The following is a 20,487-nucleotide window of genomic DNA, read 5'->3' on the forward strand; positions in this document are numbered from 1 at the left end:
AAGGTGTTGGCTTCTATGCTAAGTGACAAGAGGGAGGCCATGCAGACAACAGGCGGGGGAGTAGCAAAGACAAAAGTGGGAATGAGCTTGGCGTGTTCGTGGAGCAGACAAGAGCCCCAGTGCAGCGGAGCATAGCGATCAAGGGAGAGAAGGCAGAAGAGGAGATCAGAGGGGGAGGATGGGTCCAACGAAAGGATTTCAGGTTGTGTTCTAATTGCCACAGGAAGCCAGGCAGACTTTTAAGGATGCACATGGCCTTAGGAGGTACGTACTATGCAAAGACCCCCTCTGACTCCTGGGAAGAGGATAGGTGGTAGAGAGACAAGAGTAGAATCTGGGAGAACAGGCAACCACAATGGTCCAGGAGAAAGATGAAGAGGGCTTGGATTCAGAAGGTCACAGTTAAGAGTCAGAGAAGTAAACTGACTCAAGATATATTTGTAAGTAAATTCATTTGTATCATTTTTTTTTTAGATTCCACATGTAAGTGATATCATATGATATTCGTCTTTCTCTGTCTGACTTACTTAGTATGATAATGTCTAGGTCCATCCATGTTGCACAAAACAGAAACAGGCTCACGGACTTAGAAAACAAACTTGTGTTTACCAAAGGGGAGAGGTGGAGGAGGGATAAATTAGGGGTATGGGAATAACATATACACACTACTCTATATAAAATAGAGAACCAACAAGGACCTACTGTAGAGCACAGGGAACTCTGCTCAGTACTCTGTAGTGACCTATGTGGGAAAGGAATCTGAAAAAGAGGAGATATATGTATACGTGTAACTGATTCACTTGGCTGTACACCTGAAACTAGCACGACATTGTAAACCAACTATATTCCAATATAAAATTTAAAAAATGATTTGGTGAAAAAAATAAAATGGCAAAAAAGAGAGAGATTTGGAGGCAGAGCCGACAGAACTGGCTGACGGAGTGGGTAGGGGGAGGGAAGGTGGGGGAAGAGAGAAATCAATCCGTGTTTTTAGCTGTTGGGCTTCAAGGCTGGGGGCATGACGGTACCACTTACCCCAGTGGGAAAGACCAGTGACCCGAGGATGAGAACATAAGCAATAAAGCCTGTTTAAAGAACTAGAACCCTCAGTATCAAGCAGCGCGTTCCTCCCTTTAATCCACCTTCTAAGTGGCCAAAGAAGACGCTATAAGAGGAGCTACTGATGCTGTCACATGGACCCTTCTCTCTCCATTCCGCCCCATCCACTCCATCGAAAGTACGGATGGGTTCCTCTCTCCCTACCTGCCGGCCCCCCACTCCACGCTGTCCCCGGTCCAAGCCGCCATGACTCTCCTCTGAGGTTATCCGTCCGCCCCCTCGCTGCCCCTCCGGAGCCACTGTGCCCACGGAAGCCAGAGGGGTCTTTCTCGAAGGCAAGTCTAATTAACGTTTTCACGCCCGTAGCACCCCAAGTCTTTCAGCTACAGCTCCACCGTGCTCGGGGGTCTTGCCCTGACTGCTGTCCAGCCTCAGCTCCCACGCGGGGTCTCCGGCTCTCTTGAGACGCAGCTGGGGGCTGAGCCGCGGGGTACAGCTGCTCCCCCGAATACATCCACTCGACAGGATGCCTTCCTGGCCTGTTGTTATATTTTTCCTTTAAGAGAAAACGTCAACCTGACAGTTATTAACTGTTTTTGAAAATGTTAGAGGGGGCTTCCCTGGTGGCGCAGTGGTTGAGAATCCGCCTGCCGATGCAGGGGACGCGGGTTCGAGCCCCGGTCTGGGAAGATGCCACATGCCGTGGAGCAACTAAGCCCGTGCGCCACAACTACTGAGCCTGCGCGTCCGGAGCCTGTGCTCCGCAACGAGAGGCCGCGACAGTGAGAGGCCCGCGCACCGCGATGGAGAGCGGCCCCCGCTCGCCGCAACTAGAGAAAGCCCGCGCGCAGCAACGGAGACCCAACGCAGCCAATAAATAAATAAATAAATTTATTTAAAAAAATGTTGAGGGATGAGTATGAAAGACCCTGATCGCCACCCCCAGCACCAAGCAGGGACACAGGGTGCCGGCCCCGCCCTGCCCTTTCCAGCCTCAAGCTTGCTGCCCGGATGTTAGGATGTGTCTGGAACCAGGCTCATTGAACTCCAGCTGGTCTTCTCTGGGTCCTCAAAGGTCTCCACCCGCGACAACCCCTCTTCCTAAATTCCCTTGCCTCTTTTTCCCTCCGGCTTTTACATCCACTCAGAGTTCAGGTCTGAGCTCAAAAGTTCCCGTTTGAGGGACTCCCCGCCGCACGTGGGGCTGGAGTTGTTTGTGTGGAAATCGTGCGGGGCGTGTGTGCCAGCTGTTTGCCGATTTGGTCTCAAGTCTGCCATTCCCTTGCTGTGTGGTCGGTCGCTCCAAGCCATGTTTGCCAGGATCCCTCAGCAACTGAATTATGGTGATGTTTAGCCAGTGGGAGGCGCTGGTGAGAGATTGAAAGAGGACGGAGGAAAGAAGTCAGGATATTTGCCGCCCTCTCTGCTTCAGATGGTGTCTCAGGCAGTGGGTCCTGCGTCTTCTTGGCTCTTTTCCTACTGGGCAGCTCTTGACCGCAGCTCTCCCCCAGTGACCTAGCTCCTGGGGCCACCAGCCCCGCCCTTTGTCCCCTGACCCTGGAGGAGCATCTTTTTCCCATTGATAATCTCTGGTTCCCTCACCATCCCGTGTGCCCTCTCCGCCCCTCCAAAGCCTTTGTAACCAAAATTAAATCTCCTCTGCAGAACTACCTGGTGCAGGTTCAGTTTTCTGACTGCTGAGCACAGTACAGGCAGCATCCAGAAAACTGATGCCTTCTAGGGTCTGGTGGGTGGAGCTTCCCACAGCACTGGGGAACCCGACACAGAGATGAAGGGCCTGGATGCTGGAGCGTGCCTCTGCATTTATGCTCTGGATGGGGCTGTCGTCTTGGTGCTGCTGCGTTTGGTACAAGAATAAGGTCTCTGTATTTGAAATCATTCCCTTAAACGAAGAATAAGAACCAGTTCTCTTTTTTTCCCCAGTTTTATTGGGATATAATTGACATACAGCACTGTAGAAGTTTAGGGTATACAACATAATGATTTGACTTACATACATTATGAAACGATGCCCACAATAGATTTACTGAACATCTGTCATGTCATAGAGATACAACATTGAAGAAATAGAAGTATATATATATAGTCCTTGATGAGAACTCTTAAGGTTTACTTTTTGAACAACTTTCATTTATAAGGTGCAGCAGTGTTCTTAATCTTTATCACGCTGTACAATGACATCCTAGTATTTATTTATAACTGGAAGTTTGTTGACTACATTTATCCGATTGCCCTCCGCCAACCCCCGGAAAACAGTTCTTCTTAACCCTGGCTTCGCAAGGGGATACCCTCGGAAGCTTTATCAGAAAAAAAAAAAAAAAAAAATGACATCCGGCCCACCCCAGACCAGCTGAATCTGAAGGGAAGAGAGGAAGGTGTTTCTGAAAAAGCATTGGTGCTTTGCACGACAAGTTATTCTGTCGTGCAGCTGGGGTTGAGGGCATTAGCTAGAAGGACAGAGATTGCCAGTGTAAATTCTCCCAGGATGAGGATGGTATGGACCCCCAGATCCAGAGAGAAGTGGTAGAGCAAGAATTAGACTGCTTTCTCAACTCAGGCAGAACCCCGCCCCCGGCTTGGAAGACGCCAGGGCAGCCGGATGCTGCAGAGGGGAACAGGGGACCAGAGCAAAGCAGCCCCAGGACACGCTGCATCTGCATTCACTCTGGTCAGTCTCCTCCCTGTGTTTTTAGCCAAATAAATGGGAAACTAATAACAGGTGGTGGGAATTCTGGTGGAGGTCTGTGACCCACCGTTGGCCACAGCGCGTTCACTTCTGTATCTCAAGTACCAAAGCGCATGCCTGGCGCAAAACAGGGGCTTGGTAAGTGTTTGATGGATGGATGAATGGTGGGTGCTGAGCAGAGCACGCTTCTGTTTTCTGTTTTAGAGTAAAAACTTTCCTTTATCCCCTCTAGTCCTTTTAGTCTTAGTGGTTCATGCTGCCACAGAGACCCTCAACTCATCAATTACAGACATTAACTGTAAAGTATACTTTTGCATAGTTAATTCAGCCTCTTCATTATGTATTTAGTGGTACTCAGCAGGCTTAAAATTCAACAGCAAGCTTTGGAGCAGATCCAGTTTCTGTCTTCCGTGATATTTGGAAAAGGCGAAGTTTTAGTAGTGGACCTTGGGGCATGTCTTTCCTGGAAGATCTCCAATGGGCTCTGCTTTTCGCTTCTCCCTTGGAAGGAGTCCAACCCTCTGCAAAGGCTGATAGCTTCAAAGGCTGCATCTGCCCCCCTGTCCAGCTGAGCGGGGAACTCCTTCTCCCTTCTTGAGCCGAAATGAATATTAACCTGACTAGTGGAAGGAAAGAAGAATGTGAATATCAGGGGACCCGGCTCCCGGAGCATCACTCATTCATTATTCACTCGACAGATATTTACTGAGCATCTCCCGAGGGTCAGCGCTGTGACGTATCACGAGAATATCACAGTGAACAATACAGTGTCCTTGCTCTCAAGGAGCTCTCGGGGGAGAAGAAGGGGAGGGGGCAGATGGCAAACGACCCAATGCCTATAAATGTATAATGTGTCGTGTGATGATGTGGATAAAGTGGCTGGCTGAGCCATGGATAACAGGGTGAATGTAGTGATGGGTGAACCGCAGTGACGTCTGGGGGTGTAGCAAGTGCAAAGGCAGTGAGGTGGAGGGAAGCTTGGTGGTTTTGAGTAGAATAAACTAGAGAGAAAATGGTAGAGAAGGAAACTGGTGCAATAGTGGAGACAGGGACATTGTATTATCAGGAGCTGGGAGATGAAAGCATTGCTAATTCCGGGGCCAGGCTCAGAACGGACCCTCAAAAAACACTTGCTCTGCCATGTTCAGCTTCCACTAACAAGTGTCGTGGGTGTGTTTCCAACCTACAAATCCAGTGTGCAGACCATATATATACAGCTCCATTCCTTTATCTGTCAGTGCTTTCAAGGTCTGCCTTAAGCCCCCACTCTACTTGGTAGCAGAAAAGTTAATCTGGTCGATTTCAAGTTCGCTAAGGCATTTCAGGTTTAAACTCGGTTGATTCAGTCTTTCGAGCTCTGCCCCGTTTGCTTCAAAATTGACCCAGGTGGGAAGGATGATAGCTTTGGATGGGGGTTGGGGGGACCTTGGGTCTTCAGATAATCTGGCTCTTGGCTCATCCACGGGGATGTCTTCCAGTGCTAAGATGTGGTCGTGGTTCAGCGCTGACGTTCATGAGGCTTCCATGTCTCTACCTGGTCTCTGAGTGCACCATCCATGACGTCTTTCCCTGCAAGAGAAAGACTGCAGGAGACTAACTTCAGTAGCCTTCCCTGGAACTAGGTGAAAATTCCATTGTTTTCCTGTACCACTCAGGCCTTAGGAGACTGGGCAGTGGAGTGAGCTCCCTCTCAAGCCCTCCCTGCCCCTGGCATCTTGAGATAATCCTATTAGACCTCTGCCATACCCTGCTGGCAAAGTGCATGGCAGACTCTAAGATCCTTTAGGAATCAAGTGAAAGACTTGTATCAGTCAGAGACATCGTCTCTTATCCATTGCTGTGTAACAAACTGTCCCAAGCTTGCTATCTTCCGATAACTATTATTTCTCAATCAATGGGGATTTTCTGGGCAATCCGTCTGTTGGCTTTTCCTAGGCACTCTTATGGAGCTATCTTTACCTGGTACAATAGTTTGGAGCCAGGATGGCTGGGCCTCACTCTCTCCACATGATTTTGCATCTGGGCATCTTCATGACCCAGTTGGATCTGAGGGGTGAACTCAATGCTTTCCCTCTGTATTAGCTGTCAACAATTTGCGCAGCTATGTGCCAGGCTCCTAGAGTGAGTTAAGCATGTACGTTTATCTCCCTAAATATGCACAAGACCCTGCAAGAGCAGAACATATATCCCCATTTCAGAGATGAGTAAACTGAGGTATTGAAAGCATGAGTAACATGAGTAAAGTCTCGAGGGTAAATGTGAGGTTCGTATCCAGAGCTTTGACTCAGCAAACGTGTGCTCGCGCCCCTCCGCCACGCTGAAGAAAGGACAATAAGTGACAGGACCTGGTCTAGTCAAATTCAGGGTCAGAGCTGGAGGCACACTCTGCCTGGGAGGGATGGTTAGATCAGGATCCAGGGACCTTGGGTGAGGTCTTGTTTTTCCCCACCTGCTGTGTTCCGCAAATCCCAGGACACAACGGCCTTAGGAGGACAAAGATGTCCAAGTCCTGCCAGGTTATTGAACAGGAGAAATACTGTAGCCAGAGCTACCACTTGATGAATAGTTGTTTTTGTATGCATTCCGCTTTCCACATATTATACCTTTTATCCTTCCAACAGCCTCATAAGGGTGGCTTACCACAGATCAAGGAACCGATTCTTCTACAGGTAAAGTTAGTGGTTCTTCAACTTTGCTGCATATCAGAATCACCTTTCCCAGGTCCCACTCCAAGCCAGTGAAAGAAGGTCCCTGGTGTGGGACCCAGACCTCAGAATTTGTTAAAGCCCTCCACCAAATAATTCCAGATTGTCATCAAAATTGAGAACGAATGGGTTAAGTGACTTGCTCCAGATCACACCCCCACGAAAGAGCAGAGTCAGAATTCACACCCAAGTGTGTCTTATTTCAGAGCCCACGGTTGGAATGCCTACCCAATACAATTGCTGCATGGACGCTAGAAAGCAAACGAATAATAATCATTCAAAAGCAAAAGGCTTGGTGATCACAGAGAGAGAGAGCCTTTTTGGCATAGCAGTCATGTTCGACCTTGGCCACACATTAAAATCACCTGAGCTTTAAAAATACTAATATCTGAGGGACACCTCCTGAGATTCTGATTCCATTGGTCCAGGGTAGACCCAGGTATCGATTGTTTTTCTTTTTTAGTCTCCCCAGGTGATCATAACATCCAGCCAAGGTTGAGAGTCCCCGCTTTGTAGAAAGGGAAGGCTCAGGTTACTTCCTTAAGGGCAGCAGTTCACCTTTGAAGCAGTGTCGTTGGCATCAATATTATTTGCGTAAAGCACTCTCTTTCCTCATCCTTCCACACTTACCTGCTCCTGTAAATTTTTAGGCTTTGGGGACTGGGATAGAGAGAAGGGAAAAAAAGTTAAGTCTGAGCTCAATCTAGTCCAAGTGTGTCCGGAAACAGGGCAACCTTTTCTCCTTCCTCTCTGCTCTTCACTGTTATCCTGCCTCCTGAATTCTGCCCTGCCTGTTAATCGCAGAGAGCCGGAATGGAAGAGATGACTCTCTCAAAAACAGACCAGATCCTTTCTCACTGTCCTGACATATTGGATTAGGGGATGTTAGCTCAGCTCAGCCAATCAGATATCCCCACTCAGCGCTTTGAATGTGGGATCAGTGGTGCAAAGCATCCAGGACAGTAGAAAATTAGTTTCGGCATCAGCAGTGGTGTCCCGTCTAGAACTGGTTTTGTCCAGCTTTCCTTTGCCTCCCCCTGTTCTCCATGTCTTTTTCTCCACACCTCCTAGTAATTCTGAGGCATGTGTTAAGTTCCCTTTTCTTTACCGGTCAGCTCAAGGTGTTTTCCGTTGCTTGCAACTTGCAGCTCAAACTGACATGCTGCAGCACCGTGGACAGCTCCCAGAGATCATCAGGGCGTTCCTGTGGGTGGTGGGGTCAAAGGGACTATCTAATAAAGCCTTTCCCAGAGGAGATGTATGTGTCCTTTGCCTTCATGAAATACACATGAAGTAAAATGAATCAAAGGAAGCCTGGGCCAAATTATTCTGTTCTCTTGGAGCCGCTTCCCTATTATAAGGTTGATTTCTTCATTTTGTTAGTCTCGTTTCTTTCTGCAGGCAGTGAGCTGTCATCAGCGTCTGACTGGGGAGCTGAAACCCCTTACCCTCCACAGTGGGGAGGTAAAGCCCTTTTGGCTTCTTAAGATACACCGAGACTTCATTTTCTTACAAGATGGAGTGCAACACCTAAGAGGTTTGATAAATTGGGTTTCCAAAGTCCAAACTTTATTGTGACTATGGGGGGAATTTATTTGCTTTTGGGTAAGAGCTTTTTTTAAGCCAATTTTGAAAATGTCTTTCGAGAGTTACTGCAATAAATCTACACTATTGATTTAGCAAGTAGTGGTTCTTGGGCTCTCTCTAGGGTCACTCAAGTGTTTAAATTCCCCTCTTTATTACTCCAAAGATATCACAAGCCCCATAGAGGCTGGCATGGAGGGTTCTTGGTCCCTTCAAGACAAAGGCTTAGCAAAGATTTCAGTTGGCTCAGAGAGAATAGGAAAGCACTGGCCACAGGCAGAACTGCAGACAGGTTTCTTCTTTTCTTGGTCCCCATCTGCTAGCATATCATACCATGGTATTGTGTCTGACAGGAACAGCTGCCAAGTAAGTGCACTGTATACAAATCTGAACAGATCCCAGTTCATGATGAACAGCAGGGAATTGGCATCTATACTCTGGCTTGTTCTCCGGGAGCACCTGGACCAGCCCTAAAGGGGCATGTTTAAAAGGTGGCTTTTGACCGAATCTAAAGTCACAGAGAGTGAACATAGTGTCAAGTCCTGCTAAAAACAGGAAGAGCTCACATTTATTAACCTTTGGTCGTGCCCAGTTCTGCTCTAAGTGCCTGAGACGTATGTGATCATTTCTTTAATCCTCGTATCAACTCCATGAAATGGGAAGGAGTCGAGCTCCCACTTGGCAACTAGGGAAGAGAGGGCAGAGCTGCCCACAGTAACCCAGCCGGTAACGGGTGATGCCAGGACTTGAGCTCAGGAGGTCTGCTTGGAAGATGACAGCAAATGAGTCCTGACACTGGCTGTGTTCCCTTGAAGGAGTCACGGGTCCTCTTCTTGGTTCTACGCACTAACCTCCCTCCTGCCCTTTACCACTTCCTTTCTTTTTCATTCTCTAATAAAATACTTCTTGGAGACCCAATATCCACAACATGTAACGCTGGATCTGCTTTTGCTGCAGCAGGAGTGAGATGGAGGAAAGGGGTGTCTCAAGGACCAGTTCCAGCCCCAAAGCCAGCACTGTCACACCCCCCGGGTACACTAGGTGTCCCGTGGACCACAGTTTGGAAATCACCACACTGCACTGTCTTTAGGGCAGGAGTCTTCCACCTCAAAGAAGGGGGTAGGTCGAAGGCACGTCGTAAAATCTCTAGCATTATTCTCAGTGTAGGCATCCTTTAGGGGCCACGACGGGATCTTTGGATAACTGGATTTTTGCCACGTGCAGTACTAAGGAAAGTGATTTCTGTGTAGAATAGGGTCAGATAACCAACAGCTACATCTCCAGCGAGCACAGCCAAGTAGCCAGCTCTGCTGCAGATAAGGAGATACCAAGGGAGGGTGTTAATCCTGAGAGGGCAAGATTAAGCCCCCTGCAACGAGGGAAGTCTTTAGCCTAGCGAAGGGAGAGGCTGGCCAGAGCATGCAGGAGGGATGTCCGGAAGTTGAGTTGAGCAGACCCCGATCCCTGCAGGCCTTATAGCTGCTGGACCAAGAAGTCTTAGTTTGGAAACACTCCAGATTCCAGACACGTCTCCCTCATTTTCCAAGACGAATAATTCGCTCTTGAGCTTGCACAGACCATGGCTTGAGGTTCCAGACGCTGAATCCGTTTTCCCTCCCAGAGGGATATGCAGCATCTCATAAATCGCTATCCTCCGGGCTCCACTTCCAGCCCGGAGTACCGGAAGGAAGATTCATGAGTCCCGGTGCTTTGGCTGGTGCGGCGACCTTGCTGTTACGTCCCGCCCCAGCCTCTGAACGGGCCTGAGGGTAACAGAGTGAGAAATTAGCGTTCTGGCTACTGGGCGAGACCTGAAGATTGAGCGGGTGCATCTTTAACTGATGATCACCCCCAGCAAAGGGAGGAGTTTCTCCGTGACTCTTCACAGTGGCACCAGCACATGCTTGGGATGCAGTGTTAACATCTTGGGTGTTTCTTTCTTGATGTGCTGTGGAAAATCCTTCACCTGACATCAGGTGGCCTTCCCAGAAGCTGCCACAGCTGAGAGAGTGCTAACTGTTGGCCCGCCACTTTCTTGCTATTTAGCCTACAGGCAAGGAGCATTGGGGCCCCTCAGCCTGGCTTCAAGATCTCCCTGGCCCACCTTACAAACCCAGCTGTATGCCTGGGATGCCCTTCCTTGTCGTCTCCACCAGTATTGATTCTTTTAATTCAGGAGTTCCAGGAAGCTTCTCCCATTTTCCCTTCTCTGACCTCCTAAAACAAGGGCTGGCAAACTTTTTCAGTAAAGGTCCAGTTAGTGAATACTTTAGGCTTTGCAGGTGTTACATTACCTGACATAATTATGCAACCGTATTCTTGTACGTTACACGAAAACAGCCAGAGACAAAACATAAGCAAGCGGGCAGGGCTGTGGTCCAATGAGACTGTTTACATAAAACAGGTAGCAGGCTGCCTTTGGCTGACAGACCACAGTTTGCCCATCTCTGTTCTAGGGAAACTTGCTTGGTGTCTCGTAGTTTCATACTCGACCCCCAACTAAATGAGAGGAGAATGCCGTCGAGAGCACAGGGCTGGGAATTGCGAGAGGCTACGTTCAGCTCGCTTCTGCCACTAACCAGCTATGTGGTTGAGAATAAGCAGTTTTCCCTTCCTGGGCTTTCGTTTTGTCATCCGAAAAATGAGATGTCTGGACAGTCGGTCATTCCCAAAGCATCAGAATTGCTGGGGCAAAAGCTTGCTAAAAAAATACATAGATCTGGGCCCACTTCAAATACAGGGTATGGGTCAGATTTCTTAGCTGCAGACATCAGAGTCCCTTTCGCTAACTAGTCCTTCTAAACAGAAGAGTTTCCCTTAAGGGATACTGGACAATTCCAAGAATCTCTAGGAGAGCTGTTGAATTGAATGTGTTTACTGCACAGCCAGGGACAAGGCAGACAGGGAAGAAACACAGACAAGAAAAATGACCAACTCTGCAGTGGACCTTTGCACCGGAAACATCACTTGGCGTGATAATACAGGGGCCTGGATGACAGAACCACCACAGCTGCCCCGGAAGAACCGGGACCATGACGCCTGTCAGAAAAGTCCTAGTTTCCTTCCCCGCTGCCGCTTCGTAACCCACTTCTACATCTAAGCGCCAGTAGAGTGGCTCCAACAAGTGGAAACTTGGCTTGAAGCCCGCAGGTAGCTGCAAGGGAGTCTAGAAAGGTAGTTTTATGCTTCTCAGCCTCTGTAGGAGGATAAGCTAGGAAGGGGTTGAAAGACGTTGATTTAGCTGCGCCTACAATATCTGCCACACGAAGGACACTGAACTTGAAGGGGGTCCATTTAGTTCCAAGGTCATCCAGGTTCATGGTGCCAGGGTGAGGCAACCTGGATTAACTCACTCAGTGAAGAGCTAGTCAAAATCAATCCAAGAGACTCATCAATGCATACACTGGCGCTCAACGTGGAAGATTCTTCGTCCACATCTTCACGTGTGGGTGCTACTCCATCCCACCCGCCCAGGTCCCCAAACCGTAGTTGGTGCCAAGTCCCAGGTGCTACGCCTGAAAGGCATTTCCTTCGTCCTTACGTTCCAGTTATAATTGTGAGGAGGACGGTGCGAAGGGAGTGCAACGTCCTTCCACCGGAAAAGTCAGCTTAAAGCTCTTTTCCTCTGCTCTCTTCCAGAAGCAGCGGTTTATTCAATGAGGTGGTGCAAGTGAGCTTTGAAATTGCCAGCCTCAGCAGCCTGTCGGGGAGTCAGCCCATCACCTGGCAGGTGGAATACCCGCGGAGGGGGACCACAGGCATCGCTGTGTCTGAGATCTTCATCAGCCAGAAGGACCTGGTTGGCATCGTGCCCTTGGCCACGGTAAGACCGGTGTGATCATGGATGCGCGTGTGATCGTGTGTTCAGCTGTCTGATTGTACCCTGGTGTCCCTCCTCTCCTTCCCAGGATGTCTGCCGCAGTCGTTTCACGGGATGTTTGCGTTCACGCCCTCGCCTCTTCCTAGTCCCTGGAAGTTGCTATCGTCGTTAATCCAGCCTGTCTCAACTTCAGCTGTTTTCATACCAGCTTCATGACATTTGCCAAGTTTATAGTATTTACTGACTTTTCCTTCTTGAAGTCTACTCCAGCTCTTTTTATTTCTGTTCCTTTCTTATAAGGAAGCTTTAGGTCGCTGTGTCTATTAAGATGGCTATGGTACGTTGCTGCTGTGAACAGCCCCCTAATGCAATCTGGGTTGTTCTCGCTCACGCCACGTGGTTTAGATGGTAAGGGGCTCTGTTCCAGGCAGTCCCTCGGGGACCTAGACTGATGGATACGTCATCGTCTTGGAGCTAGAACATGAGGAGCACGTGGCCTTCTCGGTGGCAGAGACAGAGGAGCAGTCAGAGTGACATGCAAGCTCTTCTAAGCAATGGCCTAAAATTACATATGACACTTTCACACACATCCTTAGACAGACGTTGTCCCGTGGCCCCGTCAGATTTCAGGAGGGCTGGGAAACATGGGTGCAGAGGAAAAGTGGGGTGACTACGCCAGTCTCTGCCTCGCTACACGGTAAGTCAACATGTGATTGAGCCAAGTAGAACACAGCACAAATAGAGTATACACAAACCCGTGTCACCAACTTCTAGCTAGACCCCATGCAGCTGGAACTGAGGAAAGGAGAGGATGATAAGGGGCTAGACTGTAACTCTAGCCTGTGGTCACTCACCCACGTCTGCCAAGCCCTGGGACTATTCTCCAGGACCATGCCTGTGCACAAGTGTTAAGTCCCCCCCTTATGGAGATACATAGAGGATGGCGTTTCAGAGGCACTGGAAGTGTTCTGAAGTGTGGCTCCAGTGGTCTTTGCCAGAATTCGCCTTCATAGACATGGAGCCTGGCCTGGATGTTCTAAAACTAATTTCTGTTCAGCCTTGGAAGAAGCGGGCTTCATTGACACCAGGTGAAGAAACATATCAGTTAGAAGTCTTTGAGTTCCATGTGACAGAAAACCCAACTCAAACTGGCTTAAGCACGATGAGAAGTAACCAGCTCACATAACTTAAAACGTCTAGAAAAGTGGGGCTTCCCTGGTGGCGCGGTGGTTGAGAGTCCGCCTGCCGATGCGGGGGACGAGGGTTCGCGCCCCGGTCCGGGAGGGTCCCACGTGCCGCGGAGCGGCTGGGCCCGTGAGCCGTGGCCGCTGCGCCTGCGCGTCCGGAGCCTGTGCTCCGCGACGGGAGAGGCCGCGACAGAGGGAGGCCCGCGCACCGCAAAAAAAAAAAAAAAAAAAAAGGCTAGAAAAGTGTTTCTCAGATGTTAACGTTCACATAGGTCGCCTGGCGACCCTTCTCAGATGTAGGTTCTCATTTAGGAGGTCCGTGTGGGGTATTTTTTAAAGCTCCTAAGTTATGCCGATGCCTCTGGACAGCAGAGCACAGGTTGAGTCCCAAGGATGCAGGTGTGCAAATGACGGCATCACGGAAGGTGGCTTCGCTTCCCCTCTCAGCTCTGTGCTCCTCTTGGCTAGAGTCACTGTCCAGGAGGCTCTGTCCCCGAGGGGGCCCCTGGCAGTGCCATGCTGACGCAGTCACGGCATCACATCCAGCAGGAAAAGAGTGAAAGATCGTTGCCACTCACCCAAGAAAACTCCTAGGACTGGCTCTGCTTGGAATTGATCGGCTTGGCTTGGGTCACGCGTCTAACCTGGGAAGCCAGTCACGGAAGCCAGAAGGACGTGATGCTCTGAATGGCCAGGCCTGGGGAACACCTCCCCCTGGAGCGCGTTTGGGATCAGACGGAGGGCTGGTAGGCGTGGCGCATGATGGGAAAATCTGATTCCACTGAAGGAGGGGCAACGGATGCTAGTCAGACACAGCAGCAAACGTCCACCACGCGACGTATTAGGATTTGTTAATACTCTGAGGTTAGAGGATGACTTCTCTTGACTTTTCACGTCCTAGGAAAGGCCTCAACAATCTACAGCCCATGGGCCAGATTCAATCTGCTGCCTCTTTTGGTACACCATGCAAGCTAGGAATGGTTTTTGCATTTTCAAATAGCTACATTTTGAACGGTTATATAAGTCGCTTCTTAATACGCTCAGTTTTGCCTCTTGGTGCACAAACCCTGGAATAATTTCTGTCTGGCCCTTTAGAGAGAAAGTTTGCAGACCTGTGTCACAGGACCTCGACATCAGTTCTAGGGTATGCGTGCCTACTTCCCACCCTACCTACTTCAAAAAGATAAGTCGTACAGATACTGTGAAAAGTAAAGTCACTATAAGCATGTGAGATATGATTCTGGCCACGCTCTTTTTTCTGGCCGTGCCGCGTGGCATGTGGGATCTTGTGGGATAATAGTTCCCCGATCAGGGATCAAACCCACGCCCCCTGCATTGGAAACCCTGAGTCTTAACCGTTGGGCCCCCAGGGAAGTCCCTGGCCATGCTTTTCAAGGGACTACAAGAAAGCCTTCTTTGAAGCAAGGTATCATTATTATTGTGTCTATTGTGTTTTTGTAATACCTTTAAGGTAAAATGAAATGACGACTTATGTCACACCCAGAATCCTTTTGTGTGCAAATAACTGTAAATGAATTCAAACTGGCTTCATCCAGAAGGTCACAGAGCGGCTGACGGCAGGAATAGAGCCAGGACTTCTGACGGCCGGATTTAAGAGCTCATGTGACATCATCCTTTGCTTCCCCTCGAATGTACAGTTTGACATCAACTCTGCAAAGTGATGTGGACAGTTAGGAACTATACTAGCGAGTAGACAATAAAAGAGGCAATTTGGAGGGATTTCTGTTCTCTTATTTTCTGTATTTTCAAAGGTTTTTTTTTTTTTTTTTTCTAGAATGAGCTTTAGTACCTTGAGAAGCAGCCAAAACAGAAACTTTTATTGGAAGGAAGTAGCAAATAAAATGGCAGCTTGACTAGAAGATGAGAAATTTTTTAAAAGACTGAACAAGAGGCAGATCTCTTTGTGACCTGTCAGCAGCCCGTGAGGCAACGGGTCACTCTTTGAAAAAAAATTCATTGCCCCAATCGTTGCTCATTCGAAAGAAAAGCCAACTGCCGAAAGGTAACATAGAGGATTACCGACTAGGAAATGGGCCTCGTTGGGGAAGTTCTCACCTTAAAATCAGGCCTTCTCAAACCCCTTCCTAAATCCAGGAAGAAAGCCACGACGCCACCGATGTGATTCTCGGTGGCCTTCTGTCTCACCCAGCAGTACCTTCTAACTCCCAGTGAGTAAATGAGACGGAGGGAGGGGGGGACGGTGCCCTCAGCTCTCCAGCAGTGACCCTTCCAGGCGGGAGCCCCCCGAGTCAGGCTGCCTGCCCCCAGCACCATGCTGGGGGGAGAACTCGGCCTCACAAAGCCATCGTTTACCCACCCCGCCGTCGGACTTAACTCAGCGACAGGACCCTTTCCTTGCACGGGGGCAGGAAAGCTTCGGGGTCCAGCTCCTTGGCCTTCGAGCATCTCCCACCCCGCCAGTCCTCAGCCCCTGCTCTCAAAGTGCCCACATCAGCTGGGGTGGAAGGCAGGGAGGGGTCTGGCTGCGGGGACCGGGACCGAAGGCCGGTGCAGGGCAGCCTGGGGCCAGCACAGACTAGGAGATGAAGCAGCAACGTTAGTGCTTGGGCTTCAGTTCTTCTTTGACATAAGAGGAGGGTATTCACATCACTAGTTGAGACCCCACGAGCAGAGGTCAGGCGCAGACCTCCACGTGGCAGTCTCTGCCGGTTGGCGGCAGGGGTGCGGGGGTGCTGGTGTCTTTTCAAGAATAAAGACGTGCAGAACCCACTCAGCCTCACCCTGAGCTCTTACGAGGTGCAGGCACTGTGGGTGCGTAGTGGTCCGTCCGCAGGAGTCAGCAGTAAACACACAGGTCTTCCCTCAGCGGGCAGGGCGCTGGGGGAGGCAGACAGACAGCAAAGAGGAAGCTATCTCTTAAGCCAAGACCAGGTCAGGATAAGGGGCTGCCATGAATAACGCGGGACCAGGGGATGGCGTGTAACCGGTTCCCGGTTCTGTTCATGTCTCAGAGCTTCTCCCTGCAGCTTATTTAAAAATAAAACGGTAGGGGAGTTTCCTGGCAGTCCATCGGTTAGGACTCCGCAATCTCGCTGCCGAGGGCCCGGGGTTCGATCCCGCAAGACGCATGCCACGCGGCGAGGCCAAACAAAAAATGTAAATAAAAATGAGGTCCAAAATCCAATGACTGGTGTCCTTACGAGGAGAGCTCAATCTGGATATCTGGCAGAGACCACAGGGAGGACGGGGGCCGAGCTTGGAGAGATGCACGTACAAGCCAAGGAAAGCAAAAATTGCCAGTAACCTACAGAATCTAGAACAGAGGCAAGGAAGGTTCTCCCCTAGCACCTTCAGAGGGAGCCCGGCCCTAGGGACACCTTGATTTTGGACTCACGGTCTGCGGAGTCACAAGAGAACGAATCGCTGTTGTTTTAAGCCCCCCCCAGTTTGGGGTACTTTGTTACCGCAGTTCTGCAACGCTGCTGCATCCCTGTCCCGCCCCGGCCCCATCTTGCCGCACGTTCGCCGGGGGCATGGTCCTCTCCGCGTACGGCTCCTGCCCTGTCAAAGAGGCTGTTTTCCGTGGTCCTCCTCTCTCCGGGTACCAGTACCTGGGCTGCTTGCCTCAGGCTCCCAGCTGAGATGGGCGTCTGGGTATTGCACCATCCCTGGCTGTTTCCTTTGATCCTCCGCCCACAGCTCTGTCATCACACACTCTCCAGTTCAACTCCTTCGAGTGGGCCTTCTGTTTCCAGCCAGGATGCTAAGCGATACCGAGGGGTACGTGCTTCAGACTCTCCTTCCCGGAGGACACATCACAGCTAGCCTCAGTCTGTGAGGGGAGAGGTTAAGGGATCTCGTTGGGGTATCTGAACCCCATGGCCGGATATTTGTACCCAGCGGTACATCCGGTGGCTACTTCTCTGCATCCTTTGTTGTTGCTAAATTCAGAGAGCCGGACCGGGGAACGGAACGTGCGTTCGCAGGCCTTTGGCGTTGCAGAGATGCTCTGGGAAGGCCTGTCAATCTACAAGTGATGGATGACTCCACCTGGCTTTGGGGTCCGTGGGGAAGTATGTTGGCAGTATCCTGTGTTAGAGAGAAAGGCAAATACTGGCATTTCAGAGACTCGAGGGACATCTCCTTTGACAGGGATAGGGTAATATTATTTTTAAAGAGACATTGAAAAGATAATGTTTTCTGGTTTTCCCAGAACGCCCTGATCTCCACTCTCCGTCTCCACCTTGAAGATTTTACATCTGTAATTCTCTAGGAGTATCTCGAGGATGGCTTTGATGCTCTCGGCAATTGAAAAATGTTTGCGCAGTTGAAAAATAACTATGGGGGCAGAATAAGTGTTTCCTTGCCACAGCTGGAGATTTACTTTAGAATTCGATTTAAAAATGTCCCTCTCTCCAGCTGACCAGCCCAGATTTGTGTCTAAAGAGCTGATCTATGACTCATCAGAAGCTGTTTTGACTGGGTGGCAATGGTTTCAAGGTTGCTGATTAATCATCCAATTAATGGTACCTTATTCACTGCCTGCCTCAAAGAAAATGCTCCAGAAATGTGATTATGATTGTCATTCATGTTTTCACCGTCATTATGTGATCTTGGGTTTCCCCATCAGTAAAAGGCAGTGGGGGGATGAGCAACGGCTCAGGTCTTTCCCAAGTTTATACTTTCCGTTATTTTACTTACATTACGTAGAAAGTAAAAACTGCTCTGATTTTAAAGATTATATTACTTCACTGGGGATGAGAGATGGAGATGGAGAAACAAAGTGATTCTAACATAGGAAAATTAGCTGGAGGGACTCCCAGGCTAGCGCTGTCTTCTTCCTCACCCTGAATGTCATTCGGAGCCCACGTACTATAAGAGGGGACCCCAGGAGAGAAAACCGCATGCACCGTGGTACAATTAACTGCCAGCCCTTAGCACACCAACTTCTCACTTTCTACAGCGTCCATACACCACTGAGTTTATCCTTTACTTAATATTTTCTCTAATAGAGACAGTATAGGAATTGGGAGCCAACTATGTTGGCGTAAGTCCTAGCTCTTCCTCTGAATGGCTGTGTGACCTTGGACAAGTGGCTTGACCTCTCTGTGCCTCATCTGTAGAATGGAAATAGAACTAATACCAGACTCGTAGGACAGTTTTGAGAACTAAATGTACTCAGAATTCCTTGTCTGGCACTGGTAAGCCTTCAGGAAATGCTAGCTCTTTTACCTTAAGTAGTTCCATGTTAAACTTCTAATTATATTTAAAAGGAAATGCTACTTCAGTAGGTATTGAATCAGTTGTTTATAAATCCCCTAAAGACATGATGTTAGTATAGAAATGTTCACCCTTGGGTGGTCAGAATGACCTTGGATGGGGGAGGGGACACCCCAGGGGAATCTGTCCGCAGCCCAAGTGACCCCAAAACCCCACGTTCCCAGCGAGAATGCGGTCACCCACCTCACGACCCCAGCCTTTCCGCTGGAATGTCAGAGAAACAGTCCTGGGAGAGAGCGGCAGGAGGTTGGGAAGTGGCAGATGACCAGGACGTAAAACTGCCACAGCACGCCTGCGGGGGTCTTTAGTCCCTTTGGGAACCACAGAGACCTCAGGCAGGTCTGTGAACTTGAACGGGAAAAATTCCACTTCCACGTTCACTGACAACCTGTAACCAAAACTCAGCATTTCCGCCCATTATGGACAGAGATCCCCCCAAAGTATTAGCAGCCACCGCTGCACTCGTATCACAGATTTCCATACGTATTACTGGCGATCCAGACACCCTGAAATACCATTTCTACTTTTCACTCATTGGAAATTGTGGTCACTTTACACCCAATCCTAGATCTTATTTTGAGGTACACTAACACAGAAGCACATGCATTACTCTAGTTCAGATATTCTTTATATTTTGATACCTGTACTTTAGCACAATTGGCTTCCTTTGCAAGCCTACGTATTTTATTTTATGCATTTAAAGACTTTATTCTTTTTTAAATTAATTTTTATTGGAGTATAGTTGATCTACAACGTTGTGTTAGTTTCTGCTGTACAGCAAAGTGAAACAGTTATCTATATACATATATCCACTCTTTTTTAGATTCTTTTCCCATATAGGTCATTACAGAGTATTGAGCAGAGTTCCCTGTGCTACACAGTAGGTCCTTATTCGTGATCTGTTTTATATATAGCAGTATGTATGTGTCAATCCCAATCTCCCAATTTATTCCTTCCCCCTTCTTCCCCCTTTGGTGACCATAAGTTTGTTTTCTACATCTGTGAGTCTGTTTCTATTTTGTAAATAAGTTCATTTGTACCATATCTTTAGATTCCACGTGTAAGTGATACCGTATGGTATTTGTCTTTCTCTGTCTGACTAATTTCACTGACAGTCTCTAGGTCCATCCATGTTGCTGCAAACGGCATTATCTCGTTCTTTTTTATGGCCGAGTAGTATTCCATTGCATATACGTACCACATCTCCTATATCCACTCGCGCGTCGATGGACATTGAGCTTGCTTCCATGTCTTGGCTACTGTGAACAGTGCTGCAGTGAACACTGGGGTGCACGTATCTTTTTAATTATAAAGACTTTATTCTGAGAAGGATTCTTAGGCTTCACCAGCCAGTGAGAGACGCCCGTGACACAAAAAAGACTAAGAGCTGCGGCCGCAGAGAATTAAACCCCGTCACCCCAGCCTGCGGGGAGAGGCGATGCCACAGTGAACCTCTCCTTGTTAAGCACCTACTGTGTGCCACCTGCGGTTTGAGGTGCTGCCTAGTGCTTCCACACTCAGCACCCTTGTCCTTGCTGAGCCCTCCCCCCGAGAGCCTCCCCGCCACGCCTAGTGCGTGCAGACTCAGCCCATGAGGGTCCCCCTCCCCCCATAGCATCAGCAGCTGTCTCCTGACACCCCATGCTGTTGTGCTACCATATCTCCGTCTCGTCATACCTGAGGAAATTCCTCTTTTATGATTCCCTGACATTCTCTTTCTTATGTTTTTATTTGTTTTTTTAATTAATTAATTTTTTAGTTTATCTTTGGCTGCGTTGGGTCTTTGTTGCGGTGCACGGGCTTCTCATCGCGGTGCCTTCTCTGGTGGCGGAGCACGGGCTCTAGGCGCGTGGGCTTCAGTAGTTGTGGCACGTGGGCTCGGTAGTTGTGGCTCGCGGGCTCTAGAGCGCAGGCTCCGTAGCTGTGGCGCACGGGCTTAGTCGCTCCGCGGCACGTGGGGTCTTCCCGGACCGGGGCTCGAACCCGTGTCCCCTGCATCGGCAGGCGGATTCTTAACCACCGCGCCACCAGGGAAGTCCCACGTTTTTATTTGCTTACATATTGATTGCCTGCTTCCACCAGCCCTCCCCCAATCTGGAAGGTTGGCTCCGTGACACCTGGGATTTCGTCTCTGTTTCGTTTCGGCCTAGAGTCCCTTACCGT

At 49.3% G+C, this 20,487-nt stretch overlaps 1 protein-coding gene across 1 annotated transcript in view; it reads left to right on the forward strand.

Moving 5' to 3' along the window:
* Positions 1 to 20,487, forward strand: part of TMEM132C (transmembrane protein 132C) — a 386,766-nt gene that overhangs the window by 300,110 nt on the left and 66,169 nt on the right. The window contains exon 4 of the mRNA XM_024121135.3: positions 11,695 to 11,878. Coding sequence (XP_023976903.1) covers positions 11,695 to 11,878 — 184 coding nt within the window. The remainder of the gene's footprint in view (positions 1 to 11,694; positions 11,879 to 20,487) is intronic.

Source organism: Physeter macrocephalus, chromosome 19 (genome assembly GCF_002837175.3).
Source record: "Physeter macrocephalus isolate SW-GA chromosome 19, ASM283717v5, whole genome shotgun sequence".
Lineage (NCBI taxonomy): Eukaryota > Metazoa > Chordata > Mammalia > Artiodactyla > Physeteridae > Physeter > Physeter macrocephalus.